At 44.6% G+C, this 20010-nt stretch overlaps 1 protein-coding gene across 2 annotated transcripts in view; it reads left to right on the top strand.

The window, feature by feature from the left end:
* The window catches only part of LOC144696099 (transmembrane protein 200A-like), a 29202-nt gene extending 12539 nt beyond the window's left edge, over positions 1–16663 (top strand). For both annotated transcript variants that reach the window (XM_078567362.1, XM_078567363.1), the window contains exon 2: positions 12334–16663. In XM_078567362.1, coding sequence (XP_078423488.1) covers positions 12334–13697 — 1364 coding nt within the window. In that variant the 3' untranslated portion in view covers positions 13698–16663. The remainder of the gene's footprint in view (positions 1–12333) is intronic.
* The last annotated feature ends 3347 nt before the right edge of the window (positions 16664–20010 follow it).

Consider the following 20010-nt stretch of genomic DNA (forward strand, 5'->3'; position numbering starts at 1 on the left):
CATCCTCCACCAGCGCAGAGACACACACCTTGGTAGTACCTAGTTCTAGATTAGCCTCAGGGTCACAATCTGGTTGCACAGTCTGATCCACAGCAGGTGGAGGCAGGGACTCCCCATGTCCCCAGCACTCGAAGGACTGCTGGAGGCCAGGAACCTACTGAGTCCGAGTCAGAAGATGAGTCTCTGGACTCGGTCATACCTCAGTTGCTGGAGTTGCAAAGGCAAGCTCGGGAACATCAGGAAGGGATGTCCGCTGCACTCCTCGGTTTGCAAGGGACAATGGAGGAGTCTGTCCGCCTTCAGTCTGAGGTGTAGCGCCAGCATGCCAACGCACCGAGGTCAATGCTGGTTGGATGGTGGCTGCCATGGAGACCTTGGTCCAGGACATCACCCCTGCAATGCTGAGCGGGCTGAACTCCATCGCTGATGCCATAGTTGGCCTCCAACAATGTGTACGCGAGAGGGGTGCGGGGCAGCGCGATCTCACTCCAGCTTTCCATTCTCAAGGAGTCAGTCAGGGGCCCTCGGGCACCCGTAGGGAGGAGGATCAGCAGGTGCACACCCCGGGGCCATCCACCCAGGTAACTCTGGGAGTGTCCGGCCTATCTGAATCCCCTCTTCCCGTGACCCCAGCAGCTCCAGCGCCACAGGAGGAGGGAGCCACTGCCAGACAGCAGGGCAACAAAAGCAGGCTGGTGCCCTCCAGAGGATGCCCGCCAAAGTCATCACAGACAGAGCGTAGCAGCAAACAGGCTCCCTCCACCTCTGCTGTGGATGTCGGGGGAACACCAAGACGCAGTGGCAGGGTTAGGAAGGTTAAGAAGATATAGTCGCACAGTCTGGGCATGGGTCTTAAGCAATTGTACATAATGTTCACTACCGTCAATAAACTCCCAAGAATGTCTCCCTGCTGACGGCTCCTTGTTCTGATGAGCAGTGTTCGTGTCACTCATTTGTGAAACCTTGGTTCCTGCACAAGATAAAGGCGGTGTCTCAGTCCAGGGTCTCTTCCCTGTGCAGTGTGAAACCTTCAGACCAAAGTGATGGTCCGGCCTCACACTCCCTGGACACATTACTGATGCCTGCACCTCGATGGTGTTTGTCACTGATGCCAGAATGTCACGGGCTGGCATCAGAGTTCCATCATTCTCTCCGTGTGCTCTCAGCACCTTTAAGGTGGGGTGGCCCCCATCTCATCAGCATCTGTGACCAGTGACACTGTGCTCCTGAAGGGGTCAGGTGCTGAAGGATCAGGTGCTTTTAAAGTTTCATGGCTGCGTCTCTATGATATGACCCTGATCACAGAGTGCAAGCGAGCTGCCCTCAGACAGACAGGAGTCAGACATTCTCAGAGGCTGTGTGAAGATCTATGGAGTGTCCTCATTGTATGTCGTCATCATCCTCCTGGAATCTAGTGACTATTATGGCCTCTGCTACATCCCCATTACGTGACCCTGAGCACTGAGGGCATGTGCGCTGCCATCAGCCATACAGGAGTCAAATGTTCACAGATGCAAGGTTAGGATGTCAGGACTGTCCTCACTACATCTCATCATCATCCTCCATGAATCTTGCGGCTATGAGGGTCCCCAAGCTCGCCTGCCTCATCTGGCCACCGCGATGGCCTCATCGCTGGCATTCTCGCCTTAGAGGACCTCATCACCGCCATTCCCTTCAACATCCTCCTCGTTGGAGGAGACATGCAGCTTTTCCATCTTCTTCTCAGCCAGGTCCTCCCCACCATTGCAGTACCAGGTTGTAGAGTGCACAGCAAGTGATGATGACGCGCGACACTTTCTGGGGACTGTATTGCAGTGCTCCACAGACCTGTCGAGGCACTGGAACCTCATTTTCAAAATGCCTATCATTTTCCCCGCCAAAGTCCGGGTTGCGGCATGAGCGTCTCTACACCGTCGCTCTGCTGCAGTCTGAGGCTGCCGCACGAGCATCATCAGCCACGTCCTCTGTGGGTAGCCCTTGTCCCCCAGGAGCCATCCCTGCAGCCTCTCTGGACCCTGGAAGATGTCAGGGATGTGAGACCTGCTAAGAATGTAGGAGTCATGGACGCTTCCTGGGAATCGTGCGCAGACCTGTAGGATGTGTTTGTGGTTGTGGCACACCAGCTGGACATTCAGCGAGTGGTGTCAGGAAGATATAATAATTTTCATAATGTTATTTGGAATTTATTGTAAAGTAGAGTCATAGTGGAGTGTGTGTGTGTGTCTGTGTGTGTGTGTTAATTGAATTAGAGACAGCTGATTTGAAGGCTTTGATGTAAGAAGATAGATTTGAAATGCTAAATAGGTAAACATGGGTGCAGTTTTAGAATGTGAGGTATAAAGGCAACATTTGCATTTTTAAATAAACAGTAGCTCAAATTCAAAAGAGGGGACGAAATGTTTCAGCTAGTGAGGAGATGTTAAGAGAGTGTGTTTATTTTTTCCCCAAAGATTATTGGTAAAATTGGTACTAGGATAGATTTTTGTTATTAGAGAGGTAAAGTCTGAAGACATAGTGAAACAATGGGAATTTGCATTCAAAGGGGAAAATATGTATAAAGGAGAGAAGGCTGTGTGCAAAGGAAGGCATTTTGTAAGTGTGAAAAGCCTCAAGTTGCTGTCTACAAGGAACTGAAGCTGAGGAAAAACTCACTTTCAGTTTGAATGCTCAGGGTGTGCGCTTTGCCTGGGGTCTGTTTAAATCCATGTGTTTGTCTGTTTCCTTAACGGAGGTGTGATTGGGAGTTAGATTAACAAGGGGAGCTAGGAGATATCATAGTAGTAACTTGTAAACCTACATATGTGCTTAAAATCTTTTTTTTAATTAATAAAGGTTTAGTTTAGTTTTGTAAGAAACCTCTATGCCTTGGTGGCCTTTTTACTGAATTCAAAGCCCACATCTCGAAATATGTAGAAATTTCAAATTGTTGTGGCAGCTGCTTCAAGTTTCCCTCTGGGATTTGGGCAGCTTGGCATTTACCACCCGCCTGCCATAACAGTGGAAGCTCTTGCGGTTGACGTATTTGACTGCTTGTTGCCTCAGAGATCTAAGCGCCACGTGAGTGCAGTTGATGGTAGCCTGCACTTGTGGAAAACCTGAGATCTGTGCAAATCCCAGCACTCTCACTCCCTGGCTTGCCTGATCCTGGGCTAAATGCACAAAGTCCTGTGCCTTTGTGAAGATGGTGCCCGTGACCTCTTGGATGCATTCGTGGGTTGAGGCTTGCGAGATCCTGCACAGGTCACCTGTGGAGCCCTGAAAGGAGCCACTGGCGTAAAAGTTGAACGCCGTGGTCACTTTCATGGCCACTGGCATTGGATGCCCTCCATACCCCCGTGGCACCAAATCCTGCAGCAGGGGCGCATTTGTGACCGACCAGTTCCCTAGATATGTGCAGTCTTTGGCGATACTGGTTCTTGGTCATCTGCAGGAATCACAAGCATCTTCTATGGACCCTGGGTCTAGCGAGGTGCCTACGAGTGACGGCTCCCTGTGGATCTTCAGCTGTGTGAGCAGCAGGCCTGGTTTTCCCTTCATCTTGAGGGAGGTGCTCCTCCCTTTGCTGAGCCAGGCGCTTTTGGTCGTCTTCTCTGCTCTCTGTAAGGCATGAGGAATACCGCTAAATCACCAGGCTCCATGATCCACTCTGAAGAAGTCATACGGACTCAAAACATTAACTTTGTTTTTCTCTCCACAGATTCTGTTAGATCGGCTGAGGTTTTCCAGCATTTTCTGTTTTTATTTCAGCTTTCCCACATCCGCTGTATTTTGCTTTTATCCATGATCCTGATGTTCTCCTCCTGCAGGATCACAGAGAGAGGCGAGTGGGTTAGCATATGTGTCCTAAGACCCTCTCTTGGTTAAGACTGAAGGTCCCTTCACACATGCAGGTGAGTGTTGCCCACCACTTGGATGGCCAGTGTGTAGTGAGCTTCATGGTTGTCCCAAATCCCACCCGCCTCCACCCCACTCCACTTGACCGATTGGCGGGAGCTTTGGCCACTGGACTGCAGGCATTCTCCTAACCCAGACTGCAAGGCTGCGCTGTTAGCTTGAACCATAACAGATACTAGTCCAAACCTTAATAAAGACATTGCAAAGGGCTGTGAGCACCTCCACCAGTGACTGCTGCATGGCCACCTTTCGCAAGGGGATTGTGTAACTTGCCCGGTCGGCCCTCTATCACGCACATTAATTTGCAGTCTGCGCCTGAGGGGTGCAAAGTCCTGGAGGATTTGGTGCCACTTCCGTGCTTTTGCGTTGCTTGAGTGGGCAGTAAAGCTTCAGAGGCCCGACTCCAAGCCCTGTCAATGGAGATGCAGCTGGACAGCCTCAGCTATGGAAGAATGCTCACTTTTGATGAGCTTTTCCAAGTGCATGGCCCATGACTGTTTAGTTCTGATGAAGAGTCAGACGGACTCGAAACGTTAACTCTGTCTTTCTCTCCACACAGATGCTGTCAGACCTGCTGAGCTTTTCTGGCGATTTTTGATTTTGCATCTGAACAGATCTGGGACTGAGTTCCTTGCGTGTCATTTTGCTAGTGCTGTTGGGAAGGGTTTAAACTAACTCCGCAGGGGTGTGGGAACCAGGAGAGATTATTAGAAAGTAATACCAGGGTGCATGGAATTTTGGGGGAGGCATTTAGCAATAAAATGGAGAATAGTAAGTTAATAGATAGAGTTGGAGTAAGGGAGCAAGTAATGAAGTCTAAATCACGGTTACACTGCTTGTATGTGAACGCATGGAATATAGTTAATAAAATTGGGGAGTTACAGGCACCACTTGGAGGTTCCCCTGCAAGTCACTGGAGCTCCCTTCCTAACAGCACTGTGGGTGTACCTATACCACATGGACTGTAGCGGTTCAAGAAGACAGCTCCTCATCACCTTCTCAAGGGCAACTAGGGATGGGCAATAAATGCTGGCCCAGCCAGTGAAGCCCATATTCCATGAATGAATATATAAAAAAAATTGCCTTGTGGGATTATGATGTTTTGGCAATACCGGAGACCTGGTTTAAGGAAGGGCAGATCTGGGTGCTAAATATTCCTGGTTACAAAGTGTTCAGAAAAGATAAGAAAGGGGAAAAAAGGAGAAGGGATGGCGTTTTTGGTTAAGGAGAGTATTGCAGTACTGGAGAAAGAGGATGTGTCAGAGGATTCAAGGTCAGAATCCATTTGGCTACAGCTAAGGAATAAGAAGGGTGCAATTACATGGCTTGGTGTAATGTCTAGACCGCCAGTTAGTGGGGAGGGTATAGAGGAACAAATCTGCAAGGACATTACGATGTTTATATATCTCTGTAGAGTAGTTATAATGCGGGACTTCAGTTACCGGTATATAGACTGGGATATTGGTAGTGTAAGGGGCAGAGAGGGACAAGCGTTCCTGGATTGTGTTCAGGAGAATTTCCTACAGCAGTATGTGTCCAGTCCAACAAGAAAGGAGGCACTGCTAGACCTGGTTCTTGGGAATGAGGTGGGCCAAGTAGATCAAGTGACAGTAGGGGAACATGTAGGGAACAGTGATCATTGTATCATAAGGTTTAGGATAAGCACATTGGTCAATCCAGAGTAAATATGATCAGCTGGCATAGACTGGGACCAGAGGTTGGTGGGAAAAACAGTAGCTGAACAATGGGCTACTTTCAAAGAGGAGATGGTTTGGGCACAGTCAAGATATGTTCCCTCAAAAGAGAAGGGTAGGACAAACAAATTCAGAGCTCCCTGGGTGACAAAGAAGATAGAAATTAAGTTAAAGAAGAAAAAGTGTGCTTACGACAGGTTGCAAATACAATTAAGAACCAAGCTGAATACAGAAGCTTCAGAAGGGATGTGAAAAAGCAAATACTAGAAGCAAAGAGGGATTATGAAGAAAGACTAGCAACTAACCTCAAAGGAAATCCCAAAGTATTCTATAAGCGCATCAATAGTAAAACGGTGGTAAAAGGAGTAGGGCTGATTAGGGACCAAAAAAGGATTTACACATAGAGGCAAGAGGCATGGCTGATGTGTTAAATGAACACTTTGCACCTGTCTTTCCCAACGAGGTAGATGCTGCCCAGGCCATGGTGACAGAGGAGGAAACTCAGTCACTAGAAGGGTTTAAAATTGAGGTAGTATTGGATAAGCTGTCGGTACTTAAAGGCACCAGGACCAGATGTGATGCATCCAAGGATTTTGAAGGAAGTGAGAGTGGAAATTGCAGAGGTGCTGGCAATAATCTTTCAATGTTCCCTGGATTCGGGGGAGGTGCCGGAGGACTGGAGAATTGCAAACATTACGCCCTTGTTCAAAAAAGGTTGTAAGGATCTACCCTGTAGTTACAGACCAGTCGATTCAACTTCGGTGGTGGGGAAATTTCTAGAAACAATCATTCAGGATAGAATTAATAGTCACATGGAAAAATGTGGGTTGATTCGGAAGAGTCAGCATGGATTTGTTGAAGGAAAATCAGGTCTAACTAACTTGCTAGAGTTTTTTGAAGAGATGACAGAGATGGCAGATAAGGGAAAGGCCGTTGATGTGGTGTATATGGACTTCCAAAAGGCACAGAATTGTACTCAAACACAATCTGTAACCTCATAGCCCGGCATATCCTCCACTCTACCATCACCATCAAGCCAGGGGATCAACCCTCGATCAACAAAGAGTGCAAGAGGGCATGCCTGCAGCAGTACCAGGCATACCTAAAAATAAGGTGTCAACCTCGTGAATCTATAACACAGGACTAATTGCGAGCCAAACAGCATAAGCAGCAAGCGATAGAGCTAAGCGATCCCACAACCAACGGATCAGATCTAAGCTCTGCAGTCCTGCCACATCCAGTCGTGAATAGTGGTGGTCAATTAAACTATTCACTGGAGGAGGAGACTCCACAAATATCCCTACCCTTGATGGTGGAGGAGCCCCCAGCACATCAGTGCAAAAGATAAGGCTGAAGCATTTGCTACAATCTTCAGCCAGAAGTGCCGAATGGATGATTCATCTCAGTCTCCTCAGGAAGTCCCCAGCATCACAGATGCCAGGCTTCAGCCAATTCAATTCACTCCATATGATATCAAGAAACGGCTGAAGGCACTGGATACTGCAAAGGCTATGGGCCCTGACAATATTCCGGCAATAATACTGAAGACTTGTGCTCCAGAACGTGCCGTGCCCCTAGCCAAGCTGTTCCAGTACAGATACAACACTGGCATCTACCCGGCTATGTGGAAAACTGCCCAGGTATGTCCTGTACACAAAAAGCAGGACAAACCCAACCCGGCCAATCTGCGCCCTATCAGTTTACTCTCGATCATCAGTAAATTAATGGAAGGGGTCATCAATAGTGCTATCAAGCGGCACTTGCTTAGCAATAACTTGTCCACTGACACCCAGTCTGGGTTCCGCCAGAGCCACTCAGTTCCTGACCTCATTACAGCCTTGGTTCAAACATGAACAAAAGAGCTGAACTCCCGAGGTGAGGTGAGAGTGACTGCCCTTGACATCAAGGCCGCATTTGACCGAGTGGCATCAAGGAGCCCTAGCAAAACTGGAGTCAATGGGAATCAGTGGGGCAATTCTCCGTTGGTTGGAGTCACACCTAGCACAAAGGAAGATGGTTGTGGTTGTTGGAGGTCAATCATCTCAGCTCCAGGACACCACTGCAGGAGTTCCTCAGGGTAGTGTCCTCGGCCCAACCATCTTCAGCTGCTTCATCAAAGACCTTCCTTCCATCATAAGGTCAGAAGTGGGATGTTCGCTGATGATTGCACAATGTTCAGCACCATTCTTGACTCCCCAGATACTGAAGCAGTCCATGTCTAAATGCAGCAAGACCTGGACAATATCCAGGCTTGGGCTGATAAGTGGCAAGTAATTTCACGCCACCCAAGTGCCAGGCAACAACCATCTCCAACAAGAGAGAATCCAACCATTGCCCCTTGATGTTCAATGGCTTTACCATCACTGAATCCCCCACTATCAACGTCCTGGGGTTTACCACTGACCAGAAACTGAACTGGACTAGCCATATAAATATTGTGGTTACAAGAGCAGGTCAGAGGCTAGGAATCCTGCGGTGAGTAACTCATCTCCTGACCTCCCAAAGCCTGTCCACCATCTACAAGGCACGAGTCAGGAATATGACAGAATATTCTTCACTTGCCTGGATGGGTGTAGCTCCCACAACACTGAAGAAGCTGGACACCATCCAGGACAAAGCAGCCCACTTGATTGGCACCACATCCACATTCACTCCCTCCATCACCGATGCACAGTAGCAGCAGTGTGTACCATCTACAAGGTGCACTGTAGGAATTCACCAAGGCTTCTTCGACAGCACCTTACAAACCTATGATCACTAGCATCTAGAGGGACAAGGGCAGCAGATAGTTGGGAACACCACCACCTGCAAGTTCCCCTCCAAGTCACTCACCAGCCTGACTTGGAAATATATCACCGTTCCTTCACTGTCGCTGGGTCAAAATCCTGGAACTCCCTCCCTAACAGCACTGTGGGTGTACCTACACCACAGGGACTGCAGCGGCTCAAGAAGGCAGCTCACCACCACCTTCTCAAGGGCAACTAGGGATGGGCAATAAATGCTGGCCCAGCCAGCGAAGCCCACATCCCCTGAATTAATAAAAGAAAACAATTACAAAGATGCTGTCAATCTCTGGTATTTAATTGTGCCATTGAAATTAGTTCATAAAGGAGTGGCTTCAAAGAGTCCATTTTAGTGTTAATGGGCTTCACCAAGGTTAAGAGGACATTCAGCTATTGGCTATTTGTGGGGCACTGTTTTACTCCAAATGGCTGCAACGTTGACCTAAAACAGTGGCCGCACCTCAGAGCGATTTGAGACCTTACTGAGATACGCAGCAGGGCATGATGCATGAATGCCATTTCCTACTCTCTGTGGAGAAGAAACTAAGGAGATAGAAATTCTGCTCCCACCTCTCTGGCTCACTCTGGGAGCACACCGCATGTACTCCAGCCCATGATCTTTCCGTCTACAGGTGAAATGCAAAGTTCTGCTCATTGTGCTCCCACTTGTAGGCACTGGCAGAGCAGAAGTGAACATTTATCCAGTTACCTCTAAAACCCTGGTTTCCAATTTAGAAACAAGGGCAACTTTTTATTGCAGGGACTTCTCTGCAAGCACAAAACTCTGCTTTGGACTCCCAAACACATCTGCAATCATTTTCCCCCCACAATAACTGATTGCAGTTATTATTAATGATTACTTTGGCTGCACTATTGTTATGAAAACTGTCTTTAACATCGCGATCGTTATTTGGCCATTTTCTCTCTTGCAACAAGGGAGGTTCAATCAATGATTAAGCTTAACAGTGCAGCTGTCGAACATACTGTGAAGTTTGCTTTTAAAACACTGTGCAAATACTTTCCCAAATAACAGCACAAGGGTAACTATTAGCAACCATTTCCACAACGCATTTTGAGAATCATACCCAAAGCTGTTGTTACACTTTACAGGTTTCAAAAATCTAAACAAAGCTTTATAATCTAACGGTTGGTTTATGTGTCCTAAAAGGACAAATAGTTGTTGTTATTTGTGCATGTGGAATGAAAAGATGTGTATTTTGTTACATCAGCTCAAGCCAATTAACTAACTAGTGTCAAAGCCCATTTTGCACCTTCTGTAAACTTGAGCTCTTCTAATACTCTGCTGCTTGTATCCTAACTCACACCAAGTCCTCTTTACCCATCATATCCTGTGCTCCCTGACCTGCATTGGCTCCCGGTCCAGCAATGCCTCGGTTTTAAAATTCTCATTTTTACAAATCCTTGCATGACTTCACCTTTCCCTATCTCATAAGAATATAAGAAATAGGAGCAGGAGTAGGCCATGTGTCCTTTGAGCCTGCTCTGCCACTCAGTATGATCATGGTTGATCTTCTGCTTACGCTCCATATCCGCTGATGCCCTGAAAGGTAAAAAATCGGTCTATTTCAGCCTAGTCAGAGATGGAACAAAGAACAAAGAAAAGTACAGCACAGGAACAGGCCCTTCGGCCCTCCAAGCCTGCGCCGATCATATTGCCCGTCAAACTAAAACATTTTGCACTTCCGGGGTCTGTATCCCCCTATTCCCATCCTATTCATGTATTTGTCAAGCTGCCTCTTAAACACCACTATCGTACCTGCTTCCACCACCTTCTCTGGCAGCGAATTCCAGACACTCACTACCCTCTGTGTAAAAAAACTTTCCTTGCACATCGCCTCTAAAGTTTTCTCCTCTCAGCTTAAATCTATGTCCCCTAGTAATTGACTCTTCCACCCTGGGAAAAAGCTTCTGACTATCTACTCTGTCCATGCCACTCATAATTTTGTAAACTTCTATTAAGTCGCCCCTCAATCTCCGTCGCTCTAGTGAGAACAATCCAAGTTTCTCCAACTTCTCCTCATAGCTAATAACCTCCAGACCAGGCAGCATTCTGGTAAACCTCCTCTGCACCCTCTCCAACACCTCCATATCCTTCTGGTAATGTGGCGACCAGAATTGCACGCAATATTCCAAGTGTGGCCTAACCAAGGTTCTATACAGCTGCAGCATGACTACCCAGCTTTTATACTCAATACCCCTGCTGATGAAGGCAAGTATGCCATATGCCTTCCTGACTACCTTATCCACCTGCGTTGCCACTTTCAGTGACCTGTGGACCTGTACACCCAGATCCCTCTGCCCGCCGATGCACTTAAGGGTTCTGCCATTTACTGTATAATTCCTGCCAGTATTAGACCTTCCAAAATGCATTACCTCGCATTTGTCCGGATTAAACTCCATCTGCCATTTCTCCGCCCAAGTCTCCAACCGATCTATATCCCGTTGTATCCTTTGACAATCCTCTTCACTATCTGCAACTCCTCCAACCTTAGTGTCATCTGCAAACTTACTAATTAGCCCAGGAACATCCACAAACTTTTGGGGTAAAGAATTCCAAAAGTTCATAGCCCTTTGAGTGAAGAAATTTCTCCTCATCTCAGTCCAAATGATTGACCCCTTATTCTGAAACTGTGCCCCTTTGTTCCAAATATCCCAGCCAGGGGAATCAGCTTCTGTGTCTTCCCTGTCAAGTTCCTTCAGAATTTTGAATGCTTCAATGAGATCGATTCTCATTCCTCTAAATGCCAGAGAGTATAGTGCCAGAGTGTAGGCCAAAGTTTACTCAGTCACTCATCATAGGACAACTCTCTCATCCCAGGAACCAATCTAGTGAACTTTCATTGTCCTGTTTCCAAGGCAAGTATATCCTTCCTTCCATATGGTCAGAACCGCACACGGTATTCCAGGTAGTGTCTTGTCAAAACCCTGTACAATTGTAGCGAGACTTCTTGTTCTCCTTGCAATAAAGGCCAGCATGCCATTTGCCTTCCTAATTGCTTGCTGTACCTGTGTGTTAACTGTCTGTGTTCCTTGTACGAATACACCCAAGTCTCTTTGTACATCAACGTTTAGAAATTTCACACCTTTTAAAAGATATTCTGATTTTCTTATTACCTCATACTTTCCCACATTATAACTCCATCTGCCACGTTGTTGCCCACTCACTTAAACCTTCCCAAATCTCTTTGCAGCCTCTTTGTGCCCTCCCCACAGCTTACATTCCCATTTTGTCAGCAAACCTGGATACATTCCCTCGGTAGCTGTAGCCACCTGCAGACCTACAACTCTCCACGAGCTCTGCTCCACCAGTTCTTTGGCTCTTTGTATACCCCTGATTTTCACTGCACCATAATCGGCAGCTTAGCCGTCGGCTACCTCAGTCCCAAGCTCTGGAATTCGCTCGAACAAAGCTCTCTGCTCCCGCTCTTCCTTTAAGATGCTCTGTAAAGCTTACCTTGATCAAGATGTCTGACCGTGTTCAATTAAAGCTGTTGTTGGAGTAAAATGTTTTGTGCCATGTTCTAATTTTTCATTAAAATATTACAGATGAAATCAGTCCTTCACATCATTTTCATTTCACATTTATATTATTCTTCCAATATATATCTTCATTTTTCTGTTGCATTCCATCCATTTTCTCTTTCACTAAAAGTCACCTTTGACAGTTACTTCGCTTTTAAGAGACTTTTATCTTGTTTCTCCATTGATGATGCTTCTTATCTACCAGTTGTGTTCCAATGTTTGTTTTGTGGTTGGCACAAGTGAGTATTTAAGACACTACAACATCAGTGCTCCTTCAAGGAAGGAGGGCCCAGTTTCCATTTTAAAATGTGAAAGTTATGCATGAGAAAGTAACGTTTTATTTGTAAATGTGCATGCTTGTCTCTCTAGGTGGACAAGTTTTTCTGTTTTAATGTAACATTTCCCCCTTTTATTTTAAGTGAGACTAAAACCAGCCAACATGACGACCACATCTGAAGACCCAGCAATAAAGAGCCATGAAAGCTTCAGCTGCCAGCCAGACATCCCATCGCCTCCCAAAGCATCACGGCCAAAGTACAGGTCCAGAGATGATAAAGGTGTCAAAGGAAAAATCAAAATGCGCTCTCCCTCTGGGCTTTTCATTATATTCGGAATGTTTATTGTCATGGTGGGGATCGCTATCGCAGTCGTTGGCTACTGGCCGCATAAGCACAATTCTCGGGTGTCAGTGACCCAGCAAGGAACAAACTCTAGTGAATCGAAGGTTGTGACTCAGCACGTAAGGGTAAAGCTTCAATCTCAACCTCTGCTAAAGCATGAGAAGTTGAAGCTGATTGGACCACTGATCATGGGTTTTGGATTGTTCATATTCATCTGTGCAAACACGGTGTTACATGAAAACCGGGATAGGGAAACAAAGCTTTTAGCACAGAGAAATATTTATTCTATGGCTGGTCACACTTGTAACGGAGAGAATAAAGAACCAAAACAGATTCAACACGGTCCCAATCCTACCTCCACAGATACCAATTTTAGATGTTTAGAACAGTGCTGTGCTACTGAAAAAGCCTGCAGGATAATACATGGTCACACAAGCCCTCAAAGTACAGATATATGGGCAGATTGTCACAGGTCGTCTGTTAAACATAAAATGACTGCCCAGCTGCTGCATCACAAAAGGCCTTCCCCATCCATCTCTCTTCATAGTGTACAGTCAGACTCGTGCAACTCCAGTGAAAGAAACCTCAATGTCCCCTTGAACTGTGGCTCTGACTCCTCAGTTTCCACATCGGTCGTATTACCAGTTATTAAACTCAACAACTGCATCATTGACACTCCTGATATAACTGCTGTGGTGGAAGACATTGAACTGGACCAGAAAGTGGTCATGGTCTCCACTGAAGACTTAAGCCAGCTGCAGAGCTATGGGTATATTCGGTCTAGCAGCATTCGCAGCGCTGATGATGCGACCAGGGTTGTGGACATGGACTATTCCTTGCCCAGTAAATCATTTTCCACCAGGTTTATTGGAAAGTTGCTGTCTCCAGGCATCGCCAGGAAAGTGTACGGTTCAGACATGCAACTTCACACAACATGTAGCTACTCCAAGTCGTTTGACCTTGGGAAGGATGCGAGTAAGCTCAGTGAACAGAAAGGAGAACGGAAGCATAGGAGCTGGCCACGTTTGGATTGCAATTACATAAAAAGGTATCTGAAACTGGAAAACAGAGAAGACTCTGTGGACAGACTACTTGAACAGATTGAACGCGAGTATGCAAGTGAAGAACAGAACATTCAGGAGCTCAGCAACCCAAAGGAATGAAAAAAAAAATGGCTGTAAATTGGAAGATTAGAAATGTAATGTGGGTTTCAAATATTTTATCCAGGTAATCATTTCTGTGAAACCATCGGTTGGGTACAATTAAAAATCTCCTTAGCTGACAGGAACTTATTTACAAAACTAATGCCCCAGTTTTGGTTCTTGTTGTAATTAAGCCATCTTATATTTGGTGGGCAATAAGCTACTTGTTGATCTCTACAGACTTTAGGGTTCAGGTGAGCAATTGCAGCAAGCAGTATTGTTCCTTCAGACAGCTAAAACTGTCACCCATTTCTGACCTGTTGGAGGGTTTTAAATGACTGCAAAGCTTCTGAGGAAATTAACTCTACTACCTATTGCTCAACTGAATAAAGTTTTTCCTGCGCTCCCAATACTTGTCCCAATGTAGTCAGAACCTCTTCTCCCGTGATTTTCTTTCCTATTCCCAAATGGTCATTTCAGGAATGGAGCAATACTCCCTCCTTTTCTTAGTCCACAATGGATGGGGTCAGCTCCTATCTTTATGCTAACGAGATTTGCCTCTATGCTAGCCCCTTTGACTCTTCAAACATTAATAAGCTCACTGACTACTCATTCAAGATCAAATCATGAATAAATAAGAACTTTTTACATTGTGAAGACTGAAGCCATGCTATTTGGCTTCCCCCAAACACTCCATATCTTATCTCCGACATTTGTTGCCCCTCCCCAGCTGCTCAATTACCCTGAATCAGACCCTGTGTCTTATTTGACCCCAAACTGACCCTCAACCTCCTACTTTCTATCCACTAATAAAATTAATTGTTTCCACCTCTCTTACATTGTCTGATTGTGCTCTTAACTCATCTCAGTCATTTCTGCCTGTCGCATCCAACATTGCTTCACACTCTGCTCACTGACCTCCTGAACTCCATCTTACAATGCCCTCAGGTAGTGCAACATTCTGCATTCACGTTCTTCTCACACCATGCCCGACTTCTCTGTCACCCTTTACTTATCAACATCCAATGTTCTATTCCAGATAGCCAGGAAGTAAAGGATAGAACTGGAGTCTAATATCTACACGTTTATAAGCTTTTATTTACAGAGACACACATTACAAGCATGGGCCTCCTAACCCAACAACCACAGTTTCACTCTGCTCCTCTTTATACCTCTTTTGAAGAACCCATAAAGAGTTAAGTATCCCACTGGAATTTAATAAAAAAAACTATTTTAAAGGAAATTTAATAGCTCAAATTAAAATGATGTTCCCCGGGGTTGTTGATGCACTCCAGCCCTCTGGTGCCCACCACACATGGAAAGCCTGAAGCCAACTGGCAGACACTGCATACTCTCTCTCCAGGGACACTTAGGCATGGAGGTAGCTGCAGAAGAGAGGAAGGCAGTCCAGCTGTATGACCCCCCACGACTGCCCACTGCCTGGACCTGTTAATGGCGCTTTGCAAATAAATACTCAATTACTATACAATTAACATCCATTTGTTCCTCATTCCCAAACATTGGGAATGAGGATGACGATTTAAAATTCAAAGTAATCTGCAGCTTTGCCCTTTCCCAAAGTCTGGAAGCTCCTGCAGCACTATGTTCTTGAAGCTGATCTCTGCTCTTCTAACATTGGTTTCCTGAGCAGCCCCTCCTTTCACTCCATCTTCGTTGAAAGATCCTTCAGCTGTCTACCCTGGAACTTGTTTCCTAAACATCTCTAATTGGGGCATTTTACCACTTTGAAGGCACGAGATAAATACAAACTGTAGTTCTAGGAAAAAGAAGTGCCTGATTATTGCTACAACACTCATTCATTTGTTTACTGCTTCATTGTGATGTTGTCACTTCTGATGGTTCCTTCAGCTGCATGGATGAATAAGCAGAAAGAACACCGGCTCCTCAGTGGGACCCCGGCATCAATGCTATTTGCAACTTGTCGAGTTTTCAGGTAGTTAATTGAACAAAGGCAGGTGGGTTTATGTTCTTTCGAGAGATGGTAGGGGGGGGATCCTCCCACTTATAGTAGTACGTCTTATATAGAAGTCCTGTTCAAATATGTGACAGAACTTGTCTAAGGTGCACAGTCTAAAGTCCATCTGTACAGGGAAGTGGTACTATGACTCAAGTACAAATCCAGCAAGCATTCAGGTACATCCTGCAAAAAAATAAACTTTAACCATAAAAAATTGTTCAGCTTAAAATGTACTTCATTATGCACATATTGACAATTATATTTTTGGACTAGTAACATTGTTGAGAGGCTCAATAAATGTAAGTTGCCATTGTTACTTGAGCACACCTTGAAGACTTGCATATTTTAAATTCCATATCTTTGCAGTGCTCCTTCATCAAATATTGGTCTTTTTATAAAGCCTTATGAGCTTTAGTTTACCGTTGAGTAAAATGATTGCTGGGATAACATATAGCCATTTATTCAACTGAAAATCGATGATATCTTTCATACGACCACAGTCTTATATTTAAAACAATATCCTTCTCTAATGTACTGGAAAATGACCTTGATCCTGCATCCAATCAGGTGAACTACCTCTACTCAATCTCTTGGTTATTTATTGCAATTTGGAAACAGTTCAAAAAACCTGCACCTTTAAAACAAATTCCAGCTGTTTTACCCAACATCTGGTGTAAGTGAGCCTATCATGATACCTGCTTCAAATTATTACCAGGCTGAATATTGTTTGGGCCCAGAGTGCAATGTACTGAGAGTGTATTGCACACAAGACGTATACTTTATGTTTTCCGTTACTGAATTTGAAGGAGCAAATTTCGATGTTGAGTGACAAAAGATAAACAGTTCTAGTTACAGATGTGCATCACTCCAATCTTCTGTTAGCTTTTCAATACCCTGTTGACATGTGACAGTAGAGAAGCTGACAGTAGGTACCAGGCCCAAATATTTGTAACCTGTTTTTATTTAGCAACATTACTTTTATTCTTACCTAATAAAACCAGAAGCAAGAGATGTATTGTACCAAGTGATTTATTATTCCTAGGACTTGGTCAACGTTTTCACTCCCTTTGGAACTTTTGATACAAAATTGTGTACGTGGCAAAATGGTACTGCATTCATCAATTTGTTTTGGGATAAGGCACTATTCCAAATCACTTGTTTCAAATATAAAGGCCCTGAAAACCTATTGGGTTTTTGGCTACGCTCTCATTGATGGACTGAAGAGGCCTGCTGAAAAATTTTAAGTTGTTGGTTTTGGAATCTCTAAGCATTTGGCCGGCGTCATTTTTTCTGTCCTTCTTAGTACCTACACTGCACCCAGGACCGATACGCTAATAGGGACTTCCCTTCCCAACCCCAGGTACTTTGGCTGAGGTTCCTGACTTACGTTAGAATTGCATATCGCACGCAAAGCACGCTTCCAATTCCTGTACCCTCACAGTGATGAGATCAATGCTGATTGTACTGTCTCCTATCCCAACTCTCCTTTCTAAATACTGTGGAGTTCCTTAGCATTCCCAGCCTTCCTTTAAAAACTCAAGCATAACATCACTTAACCACTATTTCTTGATTTATCTCCTTTTCCCTCCTCTCCTCAACTTTGGTGGTGCCTTACTCCTCAACCAGAATTCACAATAAAAAAGCATAGTTTTACATCCGTCCTTGAATTCCATTGTTGCAAAGGAGACTTTAGGATAGCATCAGCTGCTATGTTGAGGTAGATTTTGGTTTGGGCCCTGCTCAAGCATGCCCTAGAACTGGGGCCCAAGAGTCAATAGAAACTTGTCCTTTGGCCCCAATGGCTAGAGCTGGTTGTGCCCCCACTTCCGAGTGGAGAGATCAATGTCAAGCTGCCAATGTTTTGGATATTGATTTTAGCCGGACACAGAATTTAGGCTGACGCTGTGGGGCATCCTGCATGGCCGAATGTGCCATCCTTCCGATGCTCTGTCAAACCAAGGCTCCATCTCTTGGGGCGGTTCAAGTGGATGTTAAAGATCACAATGGCACTGTTCGAAGAGTACAGAGTTTTTCCAGTGTTCATCCATTCACAAACACCAGAAAAAAGTGATCCAACCCATTTATTTTTGATTCATGCTACGTGTAAAAGACTCTCAAATCCACCTGTAACACACTGTGGCTTTAAATCTACGCATAGCAGTGGGGCAGAAATGCAAAAAAACCAAATTCCTTCTTTCAGCTTGTAAATACATTTGAGAATATGTACTAATTTAACACATCCTTAAGTGTCAATGAATTTGTTGCAGAGCTGTAAATTCTTCAAGGGGTGTCATTGACATTGCTCACCAGGAGTTGACTGACTCTGAATCTCTTGGGTTTAGCATATTGGGCTGGATAGGCCAATATTAATCAAAAGATTATCTAAACATGAAAACAATGGCAATTCTCATATTTTCTATATTAGTACAATCGGGTGATTACAAATGTGCTACAAGTTTGCCAAGAAATGTTTTTTGTTGGATCAGGAGTTCTATAAACTACAGTTTAAAAAAAGATACCAAATCTGTAAAAAAAGAATTCCTGTAGTGCAGCATGTTCGATGATGTGCAATTCAAAATCTGAGCAATACCACCAGAAGCAAGTCAAAATAACACATTTGTATGTGGGATGATTTTTGTCTCACTGCCCCCGTGTAAAGGGGGAGGATGCAAGATGTAAATTTAAAGCAGCCGTTGACTTGCTCCTGTTGAACTCCTCATTCTGATTTTCCAACAGATGATAAAAACAAAAAACTGCCGATGCTGGAAATCCAAAACAAAAACAGAATTACCTGGAAAAACTCAGCAGGTCTGGCAAGACCTGCTGAGTTTTTCCAGGTAATTCTGTTTCTGTTTTGGAACAGATGATGGTTTCATTACCACATTTAAATGGGTGTTAAAGGCTGTAATTTTGATGTTAATCAGCATGGACACTACATGTTTACGAGGCAGATATCGATCACCAGTTGCAGTTGGGTAAAACTGGAAACAATGGAATCTGATCAGGCTCCTGCTGATATGATTGGGCAGGCAGAGCAGTTGTCCTCCCCACTGCCCTTGCACTGTACACCACAAATCAACCTCTTAGCAGAGCACCTATGGTGTTGCCCATTATAACCATAATATTTATTAACCCTGTTCTCGTTCTACCTTGAAATTCATTTGAACGCAATTCCGCTGCATGCAATTTTAACTGAAGCCTTTCAATGTTTAGCAAAACCCATCAACTTTTAAACATTAATGTAATGAGCAATATAATTTCATGTGGATGTGTAAAGGGTTTGTCCGCCAGTGCTAGTCATGGGCCTTCTGCTTTATGCTACAGCTCAAGACTTCTCCACATAATCATCCTACTCCAATCGGCACATCCCATCCAGAGAACAGGACACAACAATCAGATTGCTTTATAGAAAGGACACAAAAAGCACTGATTCATTTCAACAGTGTACTTCATTTCCCAATAGAATTATTTTCACTACTGGGTTTTATTACAGTAACAGATTTACAGCTGAATTAAGAATAAAAGATGGTTGTTAATGGTGATGGTGATTACTTTCAGATTTATAAACTGATGTAGAATTTGTAAATGTGCAAAGAACTGGAAAAGGGATACATCAGGAACAGCCACACATCTGGAGTTTATACTGCATCTTTCACTAATCATGCGGATCTGTGGTGTGCCAGATACTATAACTGTGTGCATTGTAGGCTGTCTGTTTATAATGGGGAAAGGTAGTCATGGTTTACTTAAAGAATTAATCCTTCGTAGTTTCACCGTGGGAAGAAAAAATGTTGACTTTTCTGCTAATCTTCACTCACCATATCCCGTGGAACTCACTGCATGTAAAACAGCCAGTAATCAGTTTGCAATTTTTGTGTGAAAATTATAGTTAGTATGATAGATATCTTGATTCAGGAGCTCATAGTTGGAACTAGGGAGTGCATTGGTTTTCTGCTATAAAGTTTTGTGTTCTTTTTACAAATTGCCTTGTGTAACATTGGGTTAGTGACACTCCCATGCAGTTGGAAGGGAGTGGTTTATGTTGAAGGTAATGTCCTTCAGACCCTGCCTGCCTGTTCTGTTTGTTCAGATGGGAATTGTAGATTGCACAGCACTACTGGAAGAGCACGGTGTTCATCCAAGTGCCTTGGTAATGTTGCCCAAGTACAGATTTATCTTGGTGACTTATCTCAGTTCAAGGGCTGGCACATCCAGCCATCTACTAGCTAACTGTAACATCAAAATTATGTTCACCTCCCTCCAGGAATGATGTATGGTTCATGGATGGGGATGGACCCTGGAATGGTAAACATGACTATGCTTCTTAAAAATGAAGAAATGGCACATAAAATAAAA

The sequence above is a fragment of the Cetorhinus maximus genome, chromosome 21, assembly GCF_964194155.1.
Source record: "Cetorhinus maximus chromosome 21, sCetMax3.hap1.1, whole genome shotgun sequence".
NCBI classification, from domain to species: Eukaryota; Metazoa; Chordata; class Chondrichthyes; order Lamniformes; family Cetorhinidae; genus Cetorhinus; species Cetorhinus maximus.